This window comes from Ictalurus punctatus, chromosome 14 (genome assembly GCF_001660625.3).
Source record: "Ictalurus punctatus breed USDA103 chromosome 14, Coco_2.0, whole genome shotgun sequence".
Taxonomy (NCBI): Eukaryota; Metazoa; Chordata; class Actinopteri; order Siluriformes; family Ictaluridae; genus Ictalurus; species Ictalurus punctatus.
This window is the reverse complement of record NC_030429.2, coordinates 8,069,227-8,088,155: the sequence shown is the minus strand read 5'-3', so window position 1 is coordinate 8,088,155 and position 18,929 is coordinate 8,069,227. Positions and strand designations below refer to the sequence as shown.

Genomic DNA, 18,929 nt, shown 5'->3' with positions numbered 1-18,929 from the left:
ACGTTTATCCAAATATACTGTAGTTAAGTTTAATTTTTGTGGAATGCTCATGAAAGAATTTAGTCCTGTTACAGTTTTACAGTTTTACCGCTGACACTGGAGGCTCCGTCCAAAAATTTACAGCAAACATCTCAAGTTGTTACTAGGGAAACTACAAGGTATTAGAATTAAACAAACAAATTAATTAATAAATGTGCCTTGCAGCTGGAACCACTGTCAAAATTACTCTTATAGAAAATTAATCAATAACTTCTGACCAATCAGAGTGGAGAATTGAACAGTGCTGTGGCAGAAATGCTAATCGAATAATCCCAAAATGAAAAGAATACTTCAGAATCTTTCGGGCTAATTTCTATCCACCACATCCCTAGTGTATGTGTGACTCATTCGTGAAATAATTTCAACACATTTAAATGTACTGAAAAAAAAAAAAGAACAGAGAGCCTGTTTACTTGAAACTCGCTTATAATGGAAGTCTAAGGGCAGTTGTTAAATGTTAAATTTTTTTTATAGAACTCTTTCATTAACTCTTCTAAGGTGTTGGTAAATTAAATGTAAATCTGTAGAATTATTCACACCTTTCCAGAGAAAAGATTTTGCGGTAATAATTGTGGATCTGATGTCACATGGATACCACAACTCTTCAGGAAATGGCACTTATAGTATAATCACGATTACTATTTACTATACTGTAGTTCAATAGAAAATACATACTGTATGATCTTTATAAGTAACAGTTGTGTTTTTGAATAATATACATATTTTATTTAAATTTTTTTTTACAGAATTCAATGACTGCCCCTAGATTTACATAACATTTGAGTTTTAAGTAAATGTTTTTTTTTTTTTTTTTTTTTTTTTACCTTCTTTTCTCAGACCAGGGAAATGTGCTGAAATGATTGTCCATGGTAATCAAGCATATGCGACACATATAGTATACATGACACAAGTTGGAGTATTTCTTTAATAACAGCATTCTAAACACTTTTAACCTGATGCTAATAGTGATCACAATAATAGGACTGACAGTGTTGATGAGGATGAGTGAGTTGTGATGGTGATGATTGTGTGCTCACTTGTGCACGCTGTCACAGCTGAACCACTGGATTCTGGGAGATGGGACTCCCTCTGCCATACAGGTGACGGCGTGCTTTTTCTCCGGCAGGTGATGATCGGAAATTTCGGTTATCTGTGGGGGAACTGAACACAAAAGAATATCTTCAGATATATTGATTTACACAAATAATAAAAACAATAACTAGCCTAAGATAGCCATTTATATACAGGAGATGGAGACAGGAGATAGGTGGCCAACTTTCTCACCTTTAACCACTAGGTCAAAGATCATCTCTTTGGAATCGTCCTCATTGGCAACATGAATAGTGTAATATCCTTTCTGCTCTAGGCGGATTCTCACTAGAGTTAATGTGCTGATGTACCTATAGTTGCGAGACGTAGAAATAGTAAGCAAACATTCAAATAAACTGCCATTGTTTCTTCATTGAGTCATTTCATTACCTGGTCTCTTGTTCCTGCCTCGTGTTGATGACGTTGTCTCCGTTGATCACGGCTCCATCTTTGCTCCAGCGGATGTGAGGCTTGGGATATGCCTCCACCTCGACCCTCAGCTCCACGTTCTCATGCAGTAATGCTGAGACATTCGGGTTTAGAAATGAGCTCAGCTCGACAAACCCTCTCTCTGAAAAACAAGACACAACTCATCAGTTTTCCACTTGTGATGTGTGCAGCATTAACATCTTTAACATCAAAGATGACTTTGGATGTACAGTTCACACTCTCATTACTACATCCTCTTTCCTATTATTTGAAGTCCAGTTACTCATCATGTTATTGTTACTGAATGATATGCTTTAAGATGAATGACTGTGTAATAAGTTGAGACTTGAAGGGTTTATAAAAAGGCAGAAATATAGCTTCTGGTTTACTCTGTTAGTCACTAATGCCTTAGCTGAACCCTGCTTCATAAAACTGACATACCAGCGTCAATGCTATGTCGTGGAAGATATCATATGCTGTCATGTCCTGTTGTTTAAAACTACACCTTCATAATCACTTCATCAAATCTTTTATAAAGCAATACTGAGCTCTAAATGGACTAAGTAACTGAAGGATGACTAGAAAGTCACTAAAAACCAGTGATAATTCATTTTTATCATCATGACACCACAATTATGTCTAGTAAAGTTGTACACATGACATTAAAAAAAGTACAGAGATTGATAAAGAACTGTAGAAAATCTGTATAAGAAATAATCATTTGACTGGCAATCAACTGAATGGGGCATCAATGCATCAATGATAATACTATGAAAACTTCCTATGAGCAACAGAGCTTAAATCAACTGGATTGTGTATCTTGCTTGTAATCATTGTCTATAACTATATCTGTGTGCTGTGTACATCTGGAGGTTTTTAAGATAGAAAACTGCAAAAATAGAAAACACATTATAACAGCAATATTTTGTTGAGATAATGCACACCAAAGCAAGAAATTGTGACGCTTTTATCACAGCATTTAGGCATTTCAATTATTTTCACTATTTCTCATTTTTACAACATTTTTGATGTTCTTTTTTTGTATTAGCTTTTCAGTCTTTACCCTTTTTAACATGATGTTGGGAAAAGAGCAATATGTCACATCGTTTAAGTGCCAAATCATCAGCCGGAAAATTGTAGTGTTTGGATTAAGAAAATTAAAAGGAATTACTGTGCCAAAAATAAATACATAAATAAATAAAATTACATGTAAAAATGTCAGTGTGTATTGTTATAGTTTGCAAAATCAAAATCTTCTTGTAACTCAACAATGTCACAAGTCGAGGTTGAGCCAGAAGCAGGTGCAGATAATGACATTTATTGAAGGAAACGTACTAAGAAACGAATACACTATGACAACTGGGAAACACACTGTGGCAAGAAACAAACACTGAGACATAAACAACATGAATCTAAGACTACTTGGCAGAATACTGTGGCAAAACTAAACATAAACTAACAAGATCAAGAAACATGGAACACAGGGGTCTAAGACAACGAAAGACAAGCTAATGGTGCCGACAAGGACTATATATACACATGAGTGCTCATTAACCAAAACATGAATCAGGTGCCGGTGGTCATGTGACAACTAGAGCAGTGCAGTGGCTGATGGGAAGTGGAGTCCAGAGTTTCCTGATACGTGACAGACAATGCTTTACTATTGTGATATATGCCTTTTATTATTATTATTTCTAAATACAAGGATGTCAATTTGACTTTACATGTATATATGATGGATAATTTGGCTTTGAGTGGTAATTAAAAAAACAAAACAAAAGAAGCCAGAAGTAAACTAATCCTCCAGAATGCAGCGCGGATATTACACCCGCACCAGAGGTGGAAAAGAGCTCTCTGTGAAGCTCTTTTGTGTTCATGTGTTCAAATTATTTGTAAGGAAACTATTTGCAAATATTTGGAAACACCAAGACACCAAACAAATCATAGAATATATACTAGGTTTTAAAAGATTTACCCATGAAATTAAGAATGCAATTTTAAAAAAATCATATAATGACTCAACTTACTTTAACTGTATATATAGTTTAGAATTTTTTTTTTTTTACACAAAGTAAACATTGTGAGTACTAATAGTAGATTAGTAACATCACCACTCTGACATATTATTCACGCACCTAACATGCATGTTCCATGCATAATTCAAAAGCAGACGAGTTTTTTTATTCACTTTTCAAATCACTTTCAGCAATCGACTGTAATGCACTTCCCGAAGCACATTACGTCTACGTAAAGCTGCACGTGTGCTGTAGAAGCACTGATGCTCTCACAAAGCCTCCTATTCAGCTGCGTTTGGTTCTAGTCAGCTCTTTCCTTCCTCACATAGACACTCAGTGTGTTTGGAGGAGGGGAATGCAGGACTACAGGGAAGGAGTTAAATGCACCGCAGTGTGTGTAGTAGTCCGGCTAGTGTGGTTTGAAATGGTGGCTGCTTAAAAATAACACACCTCATTTCAAAAGAATGTCAACATTCATGTCTGTGATTTGCTGTACAGCTGAATCTTTGAGTAAAGGGTACGCCATGAAAGACAGCATTCGTTTAAAGACTGAAGGGCTGATTCAACTTGGTGTTTAAATGAAGCTGTTGATGTACTGTAGGATTAATGTAGTGAGTTCTGATTGACATCAATAGTCAGTTACAAACATTTACACCCAGTTAGTAAATACAGAAATACTGTGCTACTGTACTGAAATCTACTTTAGCAACTTGGATATGAACTTTAACTTTTACTTCTCCATCTTTTTAGTTGTTGTTGTTAAAGTAAATAGCGACCTTTATTCTGACTAATACCCACAGGCACATGTATTATTTTCAGCAAAATTAATGATTAATTAATCAACCGTTATATTACCTCAATAAAAGAAAGAAAATAGAAAGAACTAAAGAAACCAGCTGTCAAATCACCAATCGCACTTCTTAAAAGCAATTTGACAAAATATGTTTATTTGGTTAATGATTTGTCAATGAGAATGTGTGATAAGAATTATTTATTTATTTATTTATTTATTTATTTATTTATTTATTTGTGCCAGGGGTGGAGTTAATTATTCTCTGGTTAATTCCCTTTTTTTTTTTTTTTTTTTTTTTTTTTTAGAAAAGATCTTATTCTGTTAGAATTTAGCTTCTCCACACACATTTATAAATTACATTATAAATTAATATAATTTCCAAGAAAAACACACAAAAAATAATAAAATCAGATGTCATGTAATAAAATCGCCAATTTCACCTCTAAGCATTGATGGTTAATAGGTTTGTAGTGGGAACGTTTTCTATATGAAAAAATAAAGAGTAAAAAAAAAAAAAAGATCTTTTCATGATCCCTGCTCAAGCAACGGGACAGATGTGAAAATATTTGTTTTTCAGCTTCATCCAAAAAAAAAGAGGGGAAAACCTGAGGTAACAACATTGTCATATGAGTTATTCTCTCATTTTCCATGTTTCTTAGAAAATATGTTATTTCATCAGAAATTAAATGCAGTTTCAGCACTGACAGTTTGGCAGAGCTGACATGATGTTGACTTTGGCAGTTTAGTCTTTTGGGAAATAATCTGAACATTTTTACATGATTTATCTATGTCTAGATCTTATAAAAATGACCTAGAAATATCCTGGACAACATAATTGGCTAAATATCCATCGAGCTGACCAAGTATATTTATGCCACAGCTAACTTGCTAACTGCTGCACAAACAAGTCTTGTCCTGTTGGACTTGTACCTGTGCAGCAGCCTCACAGGTACTGGCTTGAAGTGATTGACAGTAAATGTATTTTTCTTTCACAGGTATATTGAAAGGTAGAGTATATTGTGTTTGTCTTTATTAACAATTCTTCATCATTGTGAGGCATTGAGAAGATGACAGGCTGGATTCTTTTTACAAACAGCTATTTAACTATTTTTAGTGCATTTTTATTACTTTTAAAACTTACGTGATTTTGATAATTAGGTACACTTTATTTCAGAAACTATAAAAGTTATTTGTTCTGTAACATTCCTCGTATCTCCTGTGTCCTGATCTATCTTTGGTTATGCTAATCTTTGATCTTTATATATTAATAATGTATGTGTTTGACATGAAACACAGCACTACAAAACCTCTATATTCATCAGATGTTCTGTTCAATCAAAATGCTACAGTGGGAGTTTGTGTATGAAAATCGTTGTTGGCACTTACCCAGCACAGTGATGTTGATACTAAGAGAAGTACGTTGGTTGCCCACGCTCTCTTGTGCATGGCAGACGTACTCTCCAGAGTGTGCCAGAGTGGTTTGGGAAATGTTCAGGAAGGAGCGCATGCTCATGGTCGCCAAGATTATGTCTGTCAGGATTTCCACATCTTTAGCCTGAGATTAAACAATTAACCAAAATGTCAAGATGATTCACCAGATAAGAATTAGTTCAATAGTTATGCATAGCTAAGAATTATGGGTAACTGGCAGGCTTTTTATTGAGCATTGCTCTATTGTGCCTAGAGGCCAGAGTATTGAAAGAAATTAGCTTTACATTGGTTTTTCTGTACAGACTAATGAAAACTATTGTATGCACTCTACTTGTGTTAGAAGCTCATATAAGTTACTTCTTGATGAGTCTTTATTATAAAAAGGTGTTTCGTTGTATTGTTTGCTGTAACGAATAATGTCGTTCTATCAGTGCTCTGTCTGTGAATATGAAAGGAAAAACACCACTGATATCTTCATGCGTCATAAATAAAATAAACAAATCAAATCAAGGGTGCTGATTGGTTCAAACAGCAAAAAAACCCACTAGCACAGGAAAAGCCATGCTTGCTAGCTATCTAGTCTACAAACGTAATACCATGTACATACTTATAACAATTTCCACTGTTTAATTCTCTTTCATTTTTATAAAGAATTTCCACAGATAATGTTGCAGCTAGGCTAGGTGACACTTTCTATTAAGGTCTTATTTATAATAAACAAAGAATCTGTTCTTATCATGTCATAATGCATTCATAAGACAATATAGACATTTTCTTAAATATTTATTAAACATGCATTAAACATATATACTGTAGATTGTTAACATGTTGCATTATACTGTAAGTAATTTTCATAACACATTTTATCACCAATTCCATGGCATATTGTAATATGAGTCCTACCTTGATGAATTATACCACAGCAATTATCAATGAAATCATACTACACATAACTTTACAGCCATACTCCAAATCTAGAGTATACACAGCATGGCCATGCTGAGCGATCTGCAGCTACACAGCCCACATGCAGCAAGCTGTGATGCAATGTGTGTACTGACATCGTTCTATTATAGCCAGCATAAGTACAACAATATCTCTACTATGGGATCAAATCAAATGGGCTAGCCTTTGATCCACATGCACATCAATGAGCCCTGGGAGCCCATGACCTTTTCACGGTTGTTCTTCCTTGGACCTCTTTTGGTAGGTACTAACCACTGCATACCAGGAACCCAGTCATCTAGCCATCATAAGCCATTGCCCATCATAAACGATCATCCAGCCATTGGTTCGAAAGTCACTCAGATCCTTACACGTGCCCATTTTTCCTGCTTCCAACACATCAACTACGAGACTGAATGTTCAATTGCTGCCTAATATATCCTTCCCTTTACAGGTGCCATTGTAATGAGATAATCAATGTTATTCACTTCACCTGTCACTGGTTTTTTACGTTATGGCTGATTGGTGTATAACTTCAGTATAGATTTTGGGCCTGCTAAAATATTTTTTAAAAAATTAAAAAGCTATTGATTCAGTAATCGATTCTGTTTAAAATATGTGTCACTTACATAGAGCTGATAAGAATTCATAAGCCATATTAATAATAAAAAAAATCTATTAATAATGTGGACTCCATTTGGTCTGGTGATTTTAAGAGTTATAAACGTAAGTTATATAATTATTTTGCACCCAATTATCAATTCATAAATGCATTACAAACATGTTTATGAACTGTAATGCCTTTTCATAAATAATTATTACAATGTACATAGTAGTTTATGAATGCAGTATGCAACAGGTGATGAATTTATTCATAGGTTATTATAAATATGGCCTTCAAAGAAAATTGTCATCCTAAACGACATTCAGTACAACTTGGTGTATAAATCACTGTTAGATGCCATTTTTAATTAAGGGCGTGGCATCCCCTTTAATTAAATGGTAGTGTCATTCATTTGAGGTTCAAAAGCTAGAGATTGCACATCTAAATCTAAATCTATGTAAAAAGTAAAACAAAGAAGTCTAAAACAGACGTGTGGTGTATAATTGAAATAGCAAATGCACATAAATGGATATTATTAAGTCTGACAATGCTTAAAGCGTTAAAGTGGATTTACCGAACAACAGGAATCGAATCGAACACAGTTCTCAATGCACTTTCTGTACCACTTTAGAGCCACATAATACATTGTTCTAATGCATTCAATGCATGCATTGTTCTAATAGACACGGAAAAAGTAAAAAGCGCAATGCTTTGATCATATATGAAATGTGGCTGATGTTTTCTAATAACCATCAAAGACCCACAACACCACAATAAACGCTATGTTAATGGTTTGACAGCATCCTGCTTGTAAGAACAATGTTAATAATATTGAACAGTATATATGCTAGCATAGCCTTCAGCATTTAGTAATTTCCTTCTCAGCATCCTCCTTCACTTTTCTGTCTTCCTGTCCTCCTCCGGCAGATTTAAATCTTTAATAAAAATGTGTTATCCATAAAAAGACTCTCAGGGATTAGGTGTGGCAGCACATCTTGAGGTAATTTGGCTGTTGGATTTTCTCTCAAGGGGTCGTAGTGTTGGAAGAAAATTAGATGGGCCCGTTTATTTTTCGGCCCACTCACTTTGTTCGGAAACTCCCAGGAGAAGAAGACGAGCTCGACTCCGTGGGCCGTGCAGTTGACGTTGAGCGGCTCGCCTTGTTTCAGCACCGTCTTCGAGGCATTGATGTGGGTGTCCAGCGCCTCAGGAACTGTGGCCATGTGAACAAGAGATACAGAGTCACATAATATAAGCATTGTTCAGAGACTGTGTGCTACATTTTGTGTGTTTATGAACGGAAGGGGAACACTGATGCAAAAGAAATGACGGGAAACAAAGTGGACAGATGTTGCACACATGTGGAGATGTCTGCATGTCGGACATTTTTTCCACACCCGCGATAGAAGGTCTTTATGACCTTCTACATTTGGAAGAACTAAAAAGCAGATTTGCTAACACAATGTAGTGTGTATATACTGTTGTTTTAAACAATGTACATACCTTGTAGTTTGTTCTATTATAAGAGTGTAATTACCAATCATATTGATAACTACTCAATAGCTACTGCACATATTCTCCACCCATAGCCTTGTTATTTACACAGAACATATTGTATATCGTTTACACCCTACATCGAGGACAATATGTCAGTCAGGGTTACATTTCAGTGACCTGAAAGGTAAATTCATAAACATGCTCCATTTCAAGTGCTCCATACATTCACATAAAGTGTCCTTTCCAACCTTAGACGCCCAAATTAGATTCTGAAAAGTTAGAACAGATACAACATTATATTTTATTTGATAATCAAGCAGGTTACACTTAATTAAACGCCAGTGTTTATAAGGTTGCCTGACATAACCCTAGAGGTCATTTATTGTAGCTGACACAAACCTACGTAAGCATATCAAGGCTTATTCCAATAGCGTTCTGTTGTTGTAGAGACAAGCTTAGTCAATCTTTATGTGAAATTGACATAACACCAATAGGCTGCTATAAGATTGTGTTATGACACAATCCAGGATGACTTAGTATTGAATACCATGATGACTGATTTAGTAGCACTTCTGGCATGTCAGTGACACGATTCTGCTAATAAGAACTTTTATGCATACTTATGCCAAAGACATTACACTGTAATGATACTTGTGTTTATTTTAATCTGGCCGTTAAGGAAATGAAGTTTACTTTTGCTATTTATAAGATTTTGATTAATATAAATGACAGATAAGACATATCTAATCCATGATTTATGAGTTATGCATATAAGACAAGAGAGTTTCATTTACAATGCTATGGAAAAGTATTTGCCTGCTTTCTTCTGTTTTTGTGTATATGTTTTTGTGTAGGTCTTCAAGCAAAATATATCATAAAACAAAGGCAACCTGAGTAAACACCCAATACAGTTATTGAAGCAAAAAAATATATATATCCAACATCCATATTTACTCCTATGCTCTATGATCATTGTCTTGCTGCATAATCCAGTTGCACTTGAGTTTCAACTTACAGACTGAAGACCGGGTAGAATTAATGTTTCCCTCAATTATTGCAAGTTGCCCAGGCCCTGAAGCAGCAAAGCATCCCCACACCATCACACTTCCACCACCATGCTTGACCGTAGGTATGATAGTCATTTTATGGAATTCTGTGTTTGGTTTACACCAGATAAAACGGGACCCCTGTCTTCCAAACAGTTCCTCTTTTGAATCATCAATCCCCAGAACATTCCCCCAAAAGGTTTGAGGATCGTCAATGTTTTCACCTCACCACTCTTCCATGGATGCTATTTTTGCCCAGTGTCTTTCTGATAGTGGAGACATGAACAGTGACCTTTATTGATGCAAGAGAGGCCTGAAATTCCTTTGATGTTGTCCTTGGCTCTTTTGTGACTTGCTGGATGAGTAGTTGCTGTGCACTTGGGGGAATTTTGGAAGGTCGGCCACTTCTTGGAAGGTTCACTACTGTACCGAGTTTTCCCATTTGGAGATAACATCTCTCACTGTGGTTATTTAGAGTCCCAGAGCCTTTGAAATAGCTTTATAACCCTTCCCAGACTGATGTATTTCAATCACCTTCTTCCTCATCATTTCTGGAATTTCTTTCTTTCGATTTTGGCATAGTGTGTTACTGGGTAAGACCTTTTACCAGCTTCATTCTGTAGAAAAAGTTCTATTTAAGTGTTGATTTGACCGAACAGGGTTTGCAGTAATCAGGTCTGGTTTTGTCTAGTCCAGCTGAACCCCATTATGAATGCAGTTTCATAGATTTGTGTATTATACTGCATATACTATATTGTATATCATAATATATACTACTATATACAGTATGCTATTATCCATCCATCCATTTTCTGTATGTAACATGCTAATGGATAAGCTAGCTTGTGTACCCTAATACACTATTAATACACTATTATGTAACATTCAAAAAGTGCAATGAGCTGCAAAGTCAGTTGTCATAACGTTTTAAAGTCAGCCTGGAAAGTGTCATAAACCTATATACAAAGCCTTTATAACAGTCTGTGTTGATGTTGTGAAGGTGTCAGGTAGTACTATGAACACTGAACATGTAAACAGTTATCATATATTTTCTCCTGGCATAGACACCTACCTAAGATGCTGAAGACATAGAACACATTGGACCACTTCTCCTCTCCGTTGCGTTCTCCTCTGCATTTGTAAATCTTGTCTTCCAGTATTCCTGTAAAGCCACTGGTGGGTATGTACTTGCCCATCACTGGGCTTCCAGTATCTTTATCATGGAGGGTCACGTTAATTTTGGGGTCTGTCACCAGACAGGGGACTGTCCCTTCATTGCTTGTCCTAGTGATTGCAGAATATTCATTCTCCAAAAACCACTCGTCCGGGTCTGAAAAGAGGGAGAAGAAGGATGGGACATTTTTGTATAAATATAATGTTGTATGCTGTATAAAAATAAATGCTGTAGTGCTAATACTCATCAGTATTATCAATTGCTGTAAAGGTTTCCGGCAAACTGAAAACTGTCAAATTTGCTAAACAGGCAAGTGACACTTTTTGATTGACAGCCAATGCATTAATAGCAGTTATAACACGGTGTTGTTAAATTCTTAATTCTCAAATACAATTAGTGTGGGTAGCTCAAGTCTTTGATCAGCAAGAATTTGCAAAATAACAGGAAGTCAAACGGAAGAAGAGGTAAGAATGTAGGGTGAAAGAAAAGGTCAAAAAGGTATCATTAAAGACTTCTGTTGACATCAATTGACATCAATTCTGCTGAAAACAAGAAACCACATGTGTACTTTGAAGAATTGAGCCGTACGGTCAAAGAACTGTGTGTATGTACCTGAGATTATGCGATGAAAATAGAAGTGTAGTGCAACAGAAAAGCGTTCGCCTTATCGCCAGGAAATTGAGAGTTCAAATCCCAATGATGCCATTGACATCAGTGACTGGGAGCCCAGGGAGCAAAATTTGGCCTGGCTCTCTGAGTCAGAAGGGATGCCATACTTTCTCTCTTTCTCTGTCAATCCCAGCAACACTAGCCAATCACAGACAACTGAGAGCTCATGTATAGGGTTGAGTTCAGAAGTGGCTTCAGAGTGTGTCAGAGCATGAGCAGCAGTTTGAAAAGATGCAGTTAACTGGCTTCATTTATCTCATAGGAAGCATGTGTTAACCTTCACCCTCACTGATTAGCAGCTGACAGGAGAGTGCTGGCTAGTTGGGTGGAAATTAGTGACCAAATTGAAAATCCTTCAATATGCTGCAGAAAAGGATACAAGCAAGCCTCTGGAGAGATACAATCTAGACACCTAAATGTCACAGGTTGAAATCCTATGTAAAGTACATCACACTCTGAAAAAAGCAGCTCCTGGTTTCTCCTAGATGATCCTTAAACCTTGAAATTCTTGACTCTATTCTTTCCTCTCCTCCTAGGAAAGATTTATTTATCTTGTCTCGTATATTAATGTCTTCTTAGAGAAAAAATAATCCATTGTTTATCAAATTATCCATCAAATCAATATAAACATTAATTAAATTGCTACCTTTAAAATATCTATCTGATAAATACTGTATAACACATATTTAAAGCTACATAAAATCATGGATAGAGGGCTAGATATAGGTTGTATGGGGCAGAATTTTATTCTAGGGTAAGGAATTTGCAAAATACTTCTAATTAGCTTTAAGCATTAAAAAAAAAACAGGACGGAGTCTTCAGGACATGGCTAGTACATCCCAAGGTCTCAGATTATACTAGAATATATTTTTTAGAGAAAGCTTTATTTTTGATTGAATGTTTTTATGTCATATTGTTTGGGTATTATCAGTGTATGTGTAAATGCTTTGCTTCTCACCAGGCACATAGACAGCCACCTCTCTGCTCTCCTCAGAGCCATCCTCAGAACACATGTACACTCCTGTGTGTTTCCATGTCACATTCGTCAGGTGGAGAACACTAGAGGTGTTGGATCGGTTCTCCATTCTGAAATCAGGTGCTGAAAAATCTTCTCTTTTGTAGCGCCAGGAGACGGGCGCCCAGCCGGAACAGATGATGGAGATGGAGTCATTCGCAGTCAGGATGATCTCTTTTGTGCTGGGGCTCAGCTCCAGACCAGAACTAGCTGAGCACAGCAGGAGGATCAGGAGAGCTTCAGATAACAAACAAGAAGATTATATTATTAGTCCACGCAGACAACATTTGGTCAAATACAGTATATGCTTCCTCATCATAAACCCTGCAAACCCTGATCTACTACATTTTACAATTGAGCAATCTGCAATTCTTGCATATTTCGTGAAACATTACTTCTCTCTCTCTCTCTCTCTCTCTCTCTCTAAATATATATGTATGTATGTATATATATATATATATATATATATATATATATATATATATATATATATATATATATATATATATATATATATATATATATATATATATATATATATATATATATATATAAATTACAGATGTACCGATACTAAATTTCTCAGCTGATACCGATGATTGATTATTCAGAGTGATATTGGCCAGTACCGATAGTTCTGCCTTTTATACCTTCATTTAAATGAATAATAATTAATTCCACAAATAAATAAATAAAAACTTTATTCTCTCCATTTCAACAAGTTGTTTCACAGTAACTGGTCTCATAAAAAGAAAACACATTACTGTAATTAACATTAACATATGAACTCAATTCTGAAGATTAAATTAAGATTTCTTACTTATATATATACACAATACTGTGAAAAAGTCTTGGGCACATGCAAAGAAATGATGTAGAGCAAAGATGCCTTCAAAAAAAATTAATTAATTGTTTCTCCATTAAAAAATACTATAAATAGCACAAAAAAGTAATAAATGAAACAATATTTGGCGATATTTGTTGTGATGACGCTTTGCTTTAAAAAAAAAAAAGGTAGTCTCAGGGAGAATTAGTGCAGTTTTATAAGGAAATTAGCTGTAAGTTTTATTGAGCATCTTGCAGAACCAGCCACAGCTCTTCGCACCTGCTTCTTAGTTTTGCAGAAAAATGCAGCAGCCTTCATTGTGTTTCTTGCTTGAAAAGTGTCTCTTGCTGCTTAATATGGTGCTTTCTTTACTGACATACAAACTTTTTCTGCAACATTTAATTTTGTGCTAGAAAACTAATGTTTGGAAATATAAAATGTTTTTGTAGAAGTCATAAAATAAAAATTTATAACAAAGTTTGTACAAAAAAAAGATAAGGTGCCTAAAAATTTTGCACAGTACTGTAATTCTCCTTGTTTTCTTCTTAAATTAGTAACAGGGTTGAACTTTTTTATTTATTTATTTATTTTTAAGCTTAGAATTAACAGTTACACAAAACATTTGATTAACTAGAATCCATTCTAATATCAAGGACATTAAAGACATACTAATGAATTACTTAATATATATATTTTTAAATAAATTTTCTTTCAATCTATAATTTTGGGTAATGGAATTGTACTTTAACAGTGACCTTTTCAGTCACAGTATCACTGAAACTAAAAAAAAAAGAATGAGAGAATTTTGCCTCCTCACATGATTTTTAGGAAGTTTGTATGATGCAACTTCCTGTTGAACATAGCACTTACCTGGTACTCCAAATATTTCAGACGTGAAGTCCTCTAACTATCAGATTGCTACGTGCTTAATTGTTGAGGAACATAGCAAGTAAAATAGGAATGAACTATAAACTAAGAATAAATAACTTTAAACATAAATTAAACAAGCAATTTATTTCCTGTGCTCACAGTGTTGATTTTCCATTAAATCAACACAGATGATTTAACATTTGCATTAAATCATCCAGTAGTAAACCTTTGATGTGACATGAAAAAAGACTGGTATGAATCAGAAGCATTTAACCAAAATTTCCATTTGTTTCCATTTGCAAGTGCTGGCATTCATAAAAACGCCCACAGAAACACTCATCTGAGCATCTGAGATTGATTGCAATACCCACAGGACACAATAAAACATTTGAGATTTGTTAAGATGGTTATTTGTTCAATTTCTGAATTCAACAGGATTCTAGAACAACAGCAACAAATAGGTTTTAGGGTGCTAAAAGTTCAGTGGCTTAACAAAGGAAGCCTTGGTATTTAAATCTGTGTTTAGTCTTTTACCTGTTATTAAGGGTGTCAGTGGGAAAAGGCTGACATGGACTCCCTGCATAGTGGCTGATTGGTGTGGTCTTTTTCTGCAGAAAGAAAGAAAACGATTCAGCCTTTGCAAGCAAAACGAACCACAAAAAAACAAAGCATAAAGAACAGCACTTTCTGAATGGTTCAGACACACTTTCAGCCTACCTACAGGCAGCTATTTATTCTTAATAGCACACCAAAGTTCTAACAGCAGTGTATTAAACAGCATCAGCAAGAAAAGTGAACTTCCTAATGGTTCTCGTCTTCCTTTTTTTTTCATCAACTCCACAAATTTGTTCTGTGCTGATCCAAGCAGAGATACAGTTTGAGCACACAGAGAACCCTCAGGAATAACAAGTCCAATTCTCGCTTCACTACACACATGGGATTGTGCTTCACTCAGCTAGTTACTGTCACATTGTGTTTCATCTCTCTGGCATGAACGGATAGCACTGATCAACAATGTCGTTGGCATTAAATGCATGAAGCACAACACACTGACTGTATGAGCCGCCTTGTTCATTCCGAGTAAAGGTGGAGCTGGCCATCCTGAAAAAGCTTGGGAACATCCCTCATCACCTCTTTAAAGAAATAAACACTCATGTTTTGTGGATACGGGCAATTAGAATGACAACGATGATCCTGCCCTTGTTTAGATTTATTTAAAGGTTACTGATAAGGAGGGGTCAAAGGTGACAAAGGTGAGGATGTGTGTCAGTAAGTAAACCTGACATTAAAGAGAAAAAACAGAGAGAGGACAAGTGAGAGAGCGGTAGTGGAGGAGCAACCTGATCTCCTGAGATGTTCATACAAGTTTGAAGTCAAAAAGTGGACAATGTGGTTCAATTGTTCAATTTCATATAAATGCAATTGTAAGAAAAGGTGTGAACCTAAACCCTAATCCTGAGCTGACTTTTTTTGGTTGTTTGTTTGCTCCAATCAGCATTTGGTGCAATTTCATTTACCTAATGAGAGCAATGCAGCAGCACTTTAGTCCTTTTAGTCTGTCCAGCGCTCTCCCCTCCTCATCTGTACACTCTGTTCTAATAAATCAGCTTCCAAAGCTTCTACAACTTTTGTGCTAACACCACCAGCAGCACCACTATCATGCTAATTATGTTGCAGATCACTAACTAGCTGAGCAACAGCTGCTTAATCTCAATTGTAGCTGTGCTAGCAATGTCCCCGTGTAACATCAACATGGCACACAAGCACGAACTTCCCACAAGTTTGAAAATATAGTACAACACCAACCACCAACTTAGCACCTGAATCGCTAAACACATCACTGAAGTATTTCAATACAAATATATTTAATGTGTTTTAGGGTGGACTTGAAGCCTTATAGACTCGAACTGTCTGTGTTGTTATGAGTTTACAAGTGTGAGAGTAGCAAGGGAGTAATCAGAAAAAGAGAGGTATGAATGTCGTGGGTGGAAAGAGATGAAGCAATAAAGGGTGGGGGATTGATGAGGTCTGGAAATAGTTAGAGCCGAATAATAGGCCTGGATGAGGGTGGGAAAACCAGCGAGGGCGGAAGAGCTGGAGGAGGTGGAGGACAAAAAAGTGGAGGAGGAATCATACAAAAAGGGGGTCAATGACGAAAAGCCAAGTATTACATCACGGAAATATTCTTAACTTGTAACAGATACAGCATTTTTTAAATTCTATTTTTACAACAAAGTTGGCTATAAAGACTAAAAGAAACTGACCCACAGCTGGCTTTAGTCTGGTTGTTGTAATGCAAGAGATATGAGCACAATAAAGCTGCTGGGCTAAGAGCTCAATGTTCCTAGGTGGTGACTAAACAAGTGCTGCAGTAAAGAGTTCAGCACATTATTGCTCATGCGTGTGTCTCAATGGCAATGTATCAGCTACAGGGTTGGGTAAAAGTTACTTAAAAAAAGTCATCCACTACAGATTACTAATTACTACTTTAAAATAGTAATCTGATTACATTACTGATTACTGAACGCAAAAAGTAATCAGATTACTAATTACTTTTAAGTTACTTTCAAAACATATCAAACCTACACAAATACACTACAAAGTGAAACTCAGAGTTCTTTCAGTAATTTTAGATTGCAATGTATGAGATGATCAGCAAAAGGTGGAGTTATCATAAAACTGGCCTCGGGTGTTGTCACTGTTTGTAAGACTACCAGACCAAAATCTAGGCTAGTTTGGTGTCGCTAGCCAAGGGGAGGCACAGCTAAGCTCTCACTATATGGGTTTAGCTGCTACAGTGCCATAAAAAATACATTATCTTTCGTTATACTCTGCTCATATCATGTCCATGTAAACTGGAACTCATATAGACATTTACACACCTTAAAAAACAATAAATCAGCGTATATCCAATTTTCCTCACACTGACAGTGTAAGCTAGTATTTGGCAGAATTGAAAGACTGTCGGCCAATAAAACTCGAGTGTTTCCACGTATTTTCCTGTAAACCCTGTCTGATTGGTTTCGCCTCCATTCACTGAAGATATAAAATTACAACACCGCCGTCTTCTTTTCAGTTACGTAGTGACAAAAAGCTCCAAGTGGAGAATTATTCGGGATAAAGAAAAAATTTTCGGGGCTACAGCCCCCAATGCCCAGGCTGGGTTACACCTCTGGCAACCGCGCAAAACGTCATTTATTTTAAAAGTGCATTTTACTTAATATTGTTTTCTTGACAATAAATTTGTAGCGCAATTAACGTAATTTTATAAATTACATAAATTTAAAATGTAATGCGTTACATTACTGCATTGACAGAAAAACTCATTAGAATACAGTACTTTGTAACGTATTATACCCAACCCTGATCATCTATAAGTAATAGTTCAGATGATAATAATGTGAAAGCCTGATAGTAATCTAATACTAAAAATAGAGATGAGATATTCTTTAAATATATATTGGTGGATGAACTAATATGTAGGGGGGTGCCTGGGACAAGAAACACATGTATCCGGTTGTTTTTCATTGACTCATGAAGAACTGAGTCAGTGGCGTACTGATTTGGCAATAACCTACATTTTTTAGCTCCAATTCATTGACCAGAGAAATCACATCACATCCTGTATTGCCATTCGTAGTTACCTTCAGGACAGTTGTTTTTCTGTTTTTATTACTTATGACACTAATTATTACATATCGTTGTGGCCATTGTATGTTTTAATTTACTGTCTTTCCCATAGATCTCACCGCAGAATCACTTGTCCTATTGTCCTATACAGCCAGTTGAGCAAACCTTGTGAATTCCCCACTAAAGTTCCCCACTAAAGTCAAAGTCACCTCTCGCCATCTTGTCTTTAATTTATTTATTCATTTTCATATGGTTCATTTACATGTGATTCATTTACATGTGATTCATTTACGTATGATTCATTTACATGTGATTCATTTTCATGAGATTCATATTCATGAGATTCATATTCAAGTAATAAATTTTCAAGTGATTCCTCTTGCCATCTTTTAGTTTTCCCTCATTTTATTCCCAATTTGGTAGTTTGCCAGTTGCCACCTATGACCTCAGATCGCAAGACCTAGCAGCGGATAGTGAGAACAGCTGAGAAGATCATTGGGGTCTTTCTTCCTTCCATCATAGACATTTACACCACCCGCTGCATCCGCAAAGCCACCAGAATTGTGGATGACCTCACACACCCCTCACACACACTCTTCACCCTCATGCTGTCTAGAAAAAAGTACAGAAGTGTTCGGGCCCTCACGACTGTGTAACAGCTTCTTCTCCCAAGCTATCAGACGCCTAAATACTCAGAGTCTGGACTGAAACACGCACGCATGTTCACACACACACACACACACACACACACACACACTGAACTGTACATCATCCCACTCCCATTACAATATTTGTACATTCCTGCATTGACACTACTGCATTTTTTGCTGCTACTGTACTTATAAAAGTATTTAATT

The 18,929-nt window shown here is 36.0% G+C and overlaps 1 protein-coding gene across 4 annotated transcripts in view; it reads right to left on the bottom strand.

Moving 5' to 3' along the window:
- Positions 1-18,929, bottom strand: part of pdgfrb (platelet-derived growth factor receptor, beta polypeptide) — a 49,571-nt gene that overhangs the window by 15,021 nt on the left and 15,621 nt on the right. For 3 of the 4 annotated variants that reach the window (XM_017484962.3, XM_017484963.3, XM_053685782.1), the window contains 8 exons: positions 14,977-15,050; positions 12,690-12,983; positions 10,961-11,218; positions 8,431-8,558; positions 5,752-5,920; positions 1,519-1,699; positions 1,324-1,439; positions 1,077-1,200 (listed from right to left, as the gene is read on the bottom strand). In XM_017484962.3, coding sequence (XP_017340451.1) covers positions 1,077-1,200; positions 1,324-1,439; positions 1,519-1,699; positions 5,752-5,920; positions 8,431-8,558; positions 10,961-11,218; positions 12,690-12,983; positions 14,977-15,050 — 1,344 coding nt within the window. The remainder of the gene's footprint in view (positions 1-1,076; positions 1,201-1,323; positions 1,440-1,518; positions 1,700-5,751; positions 5,921-8,430; positions 8,559-10,960; positions 11,219-12,689; positions 12,984-14,976; positions 15,051-18,929) is intronic. The other variant, XM_053685783.1, reaches the window with a different exon arrangement.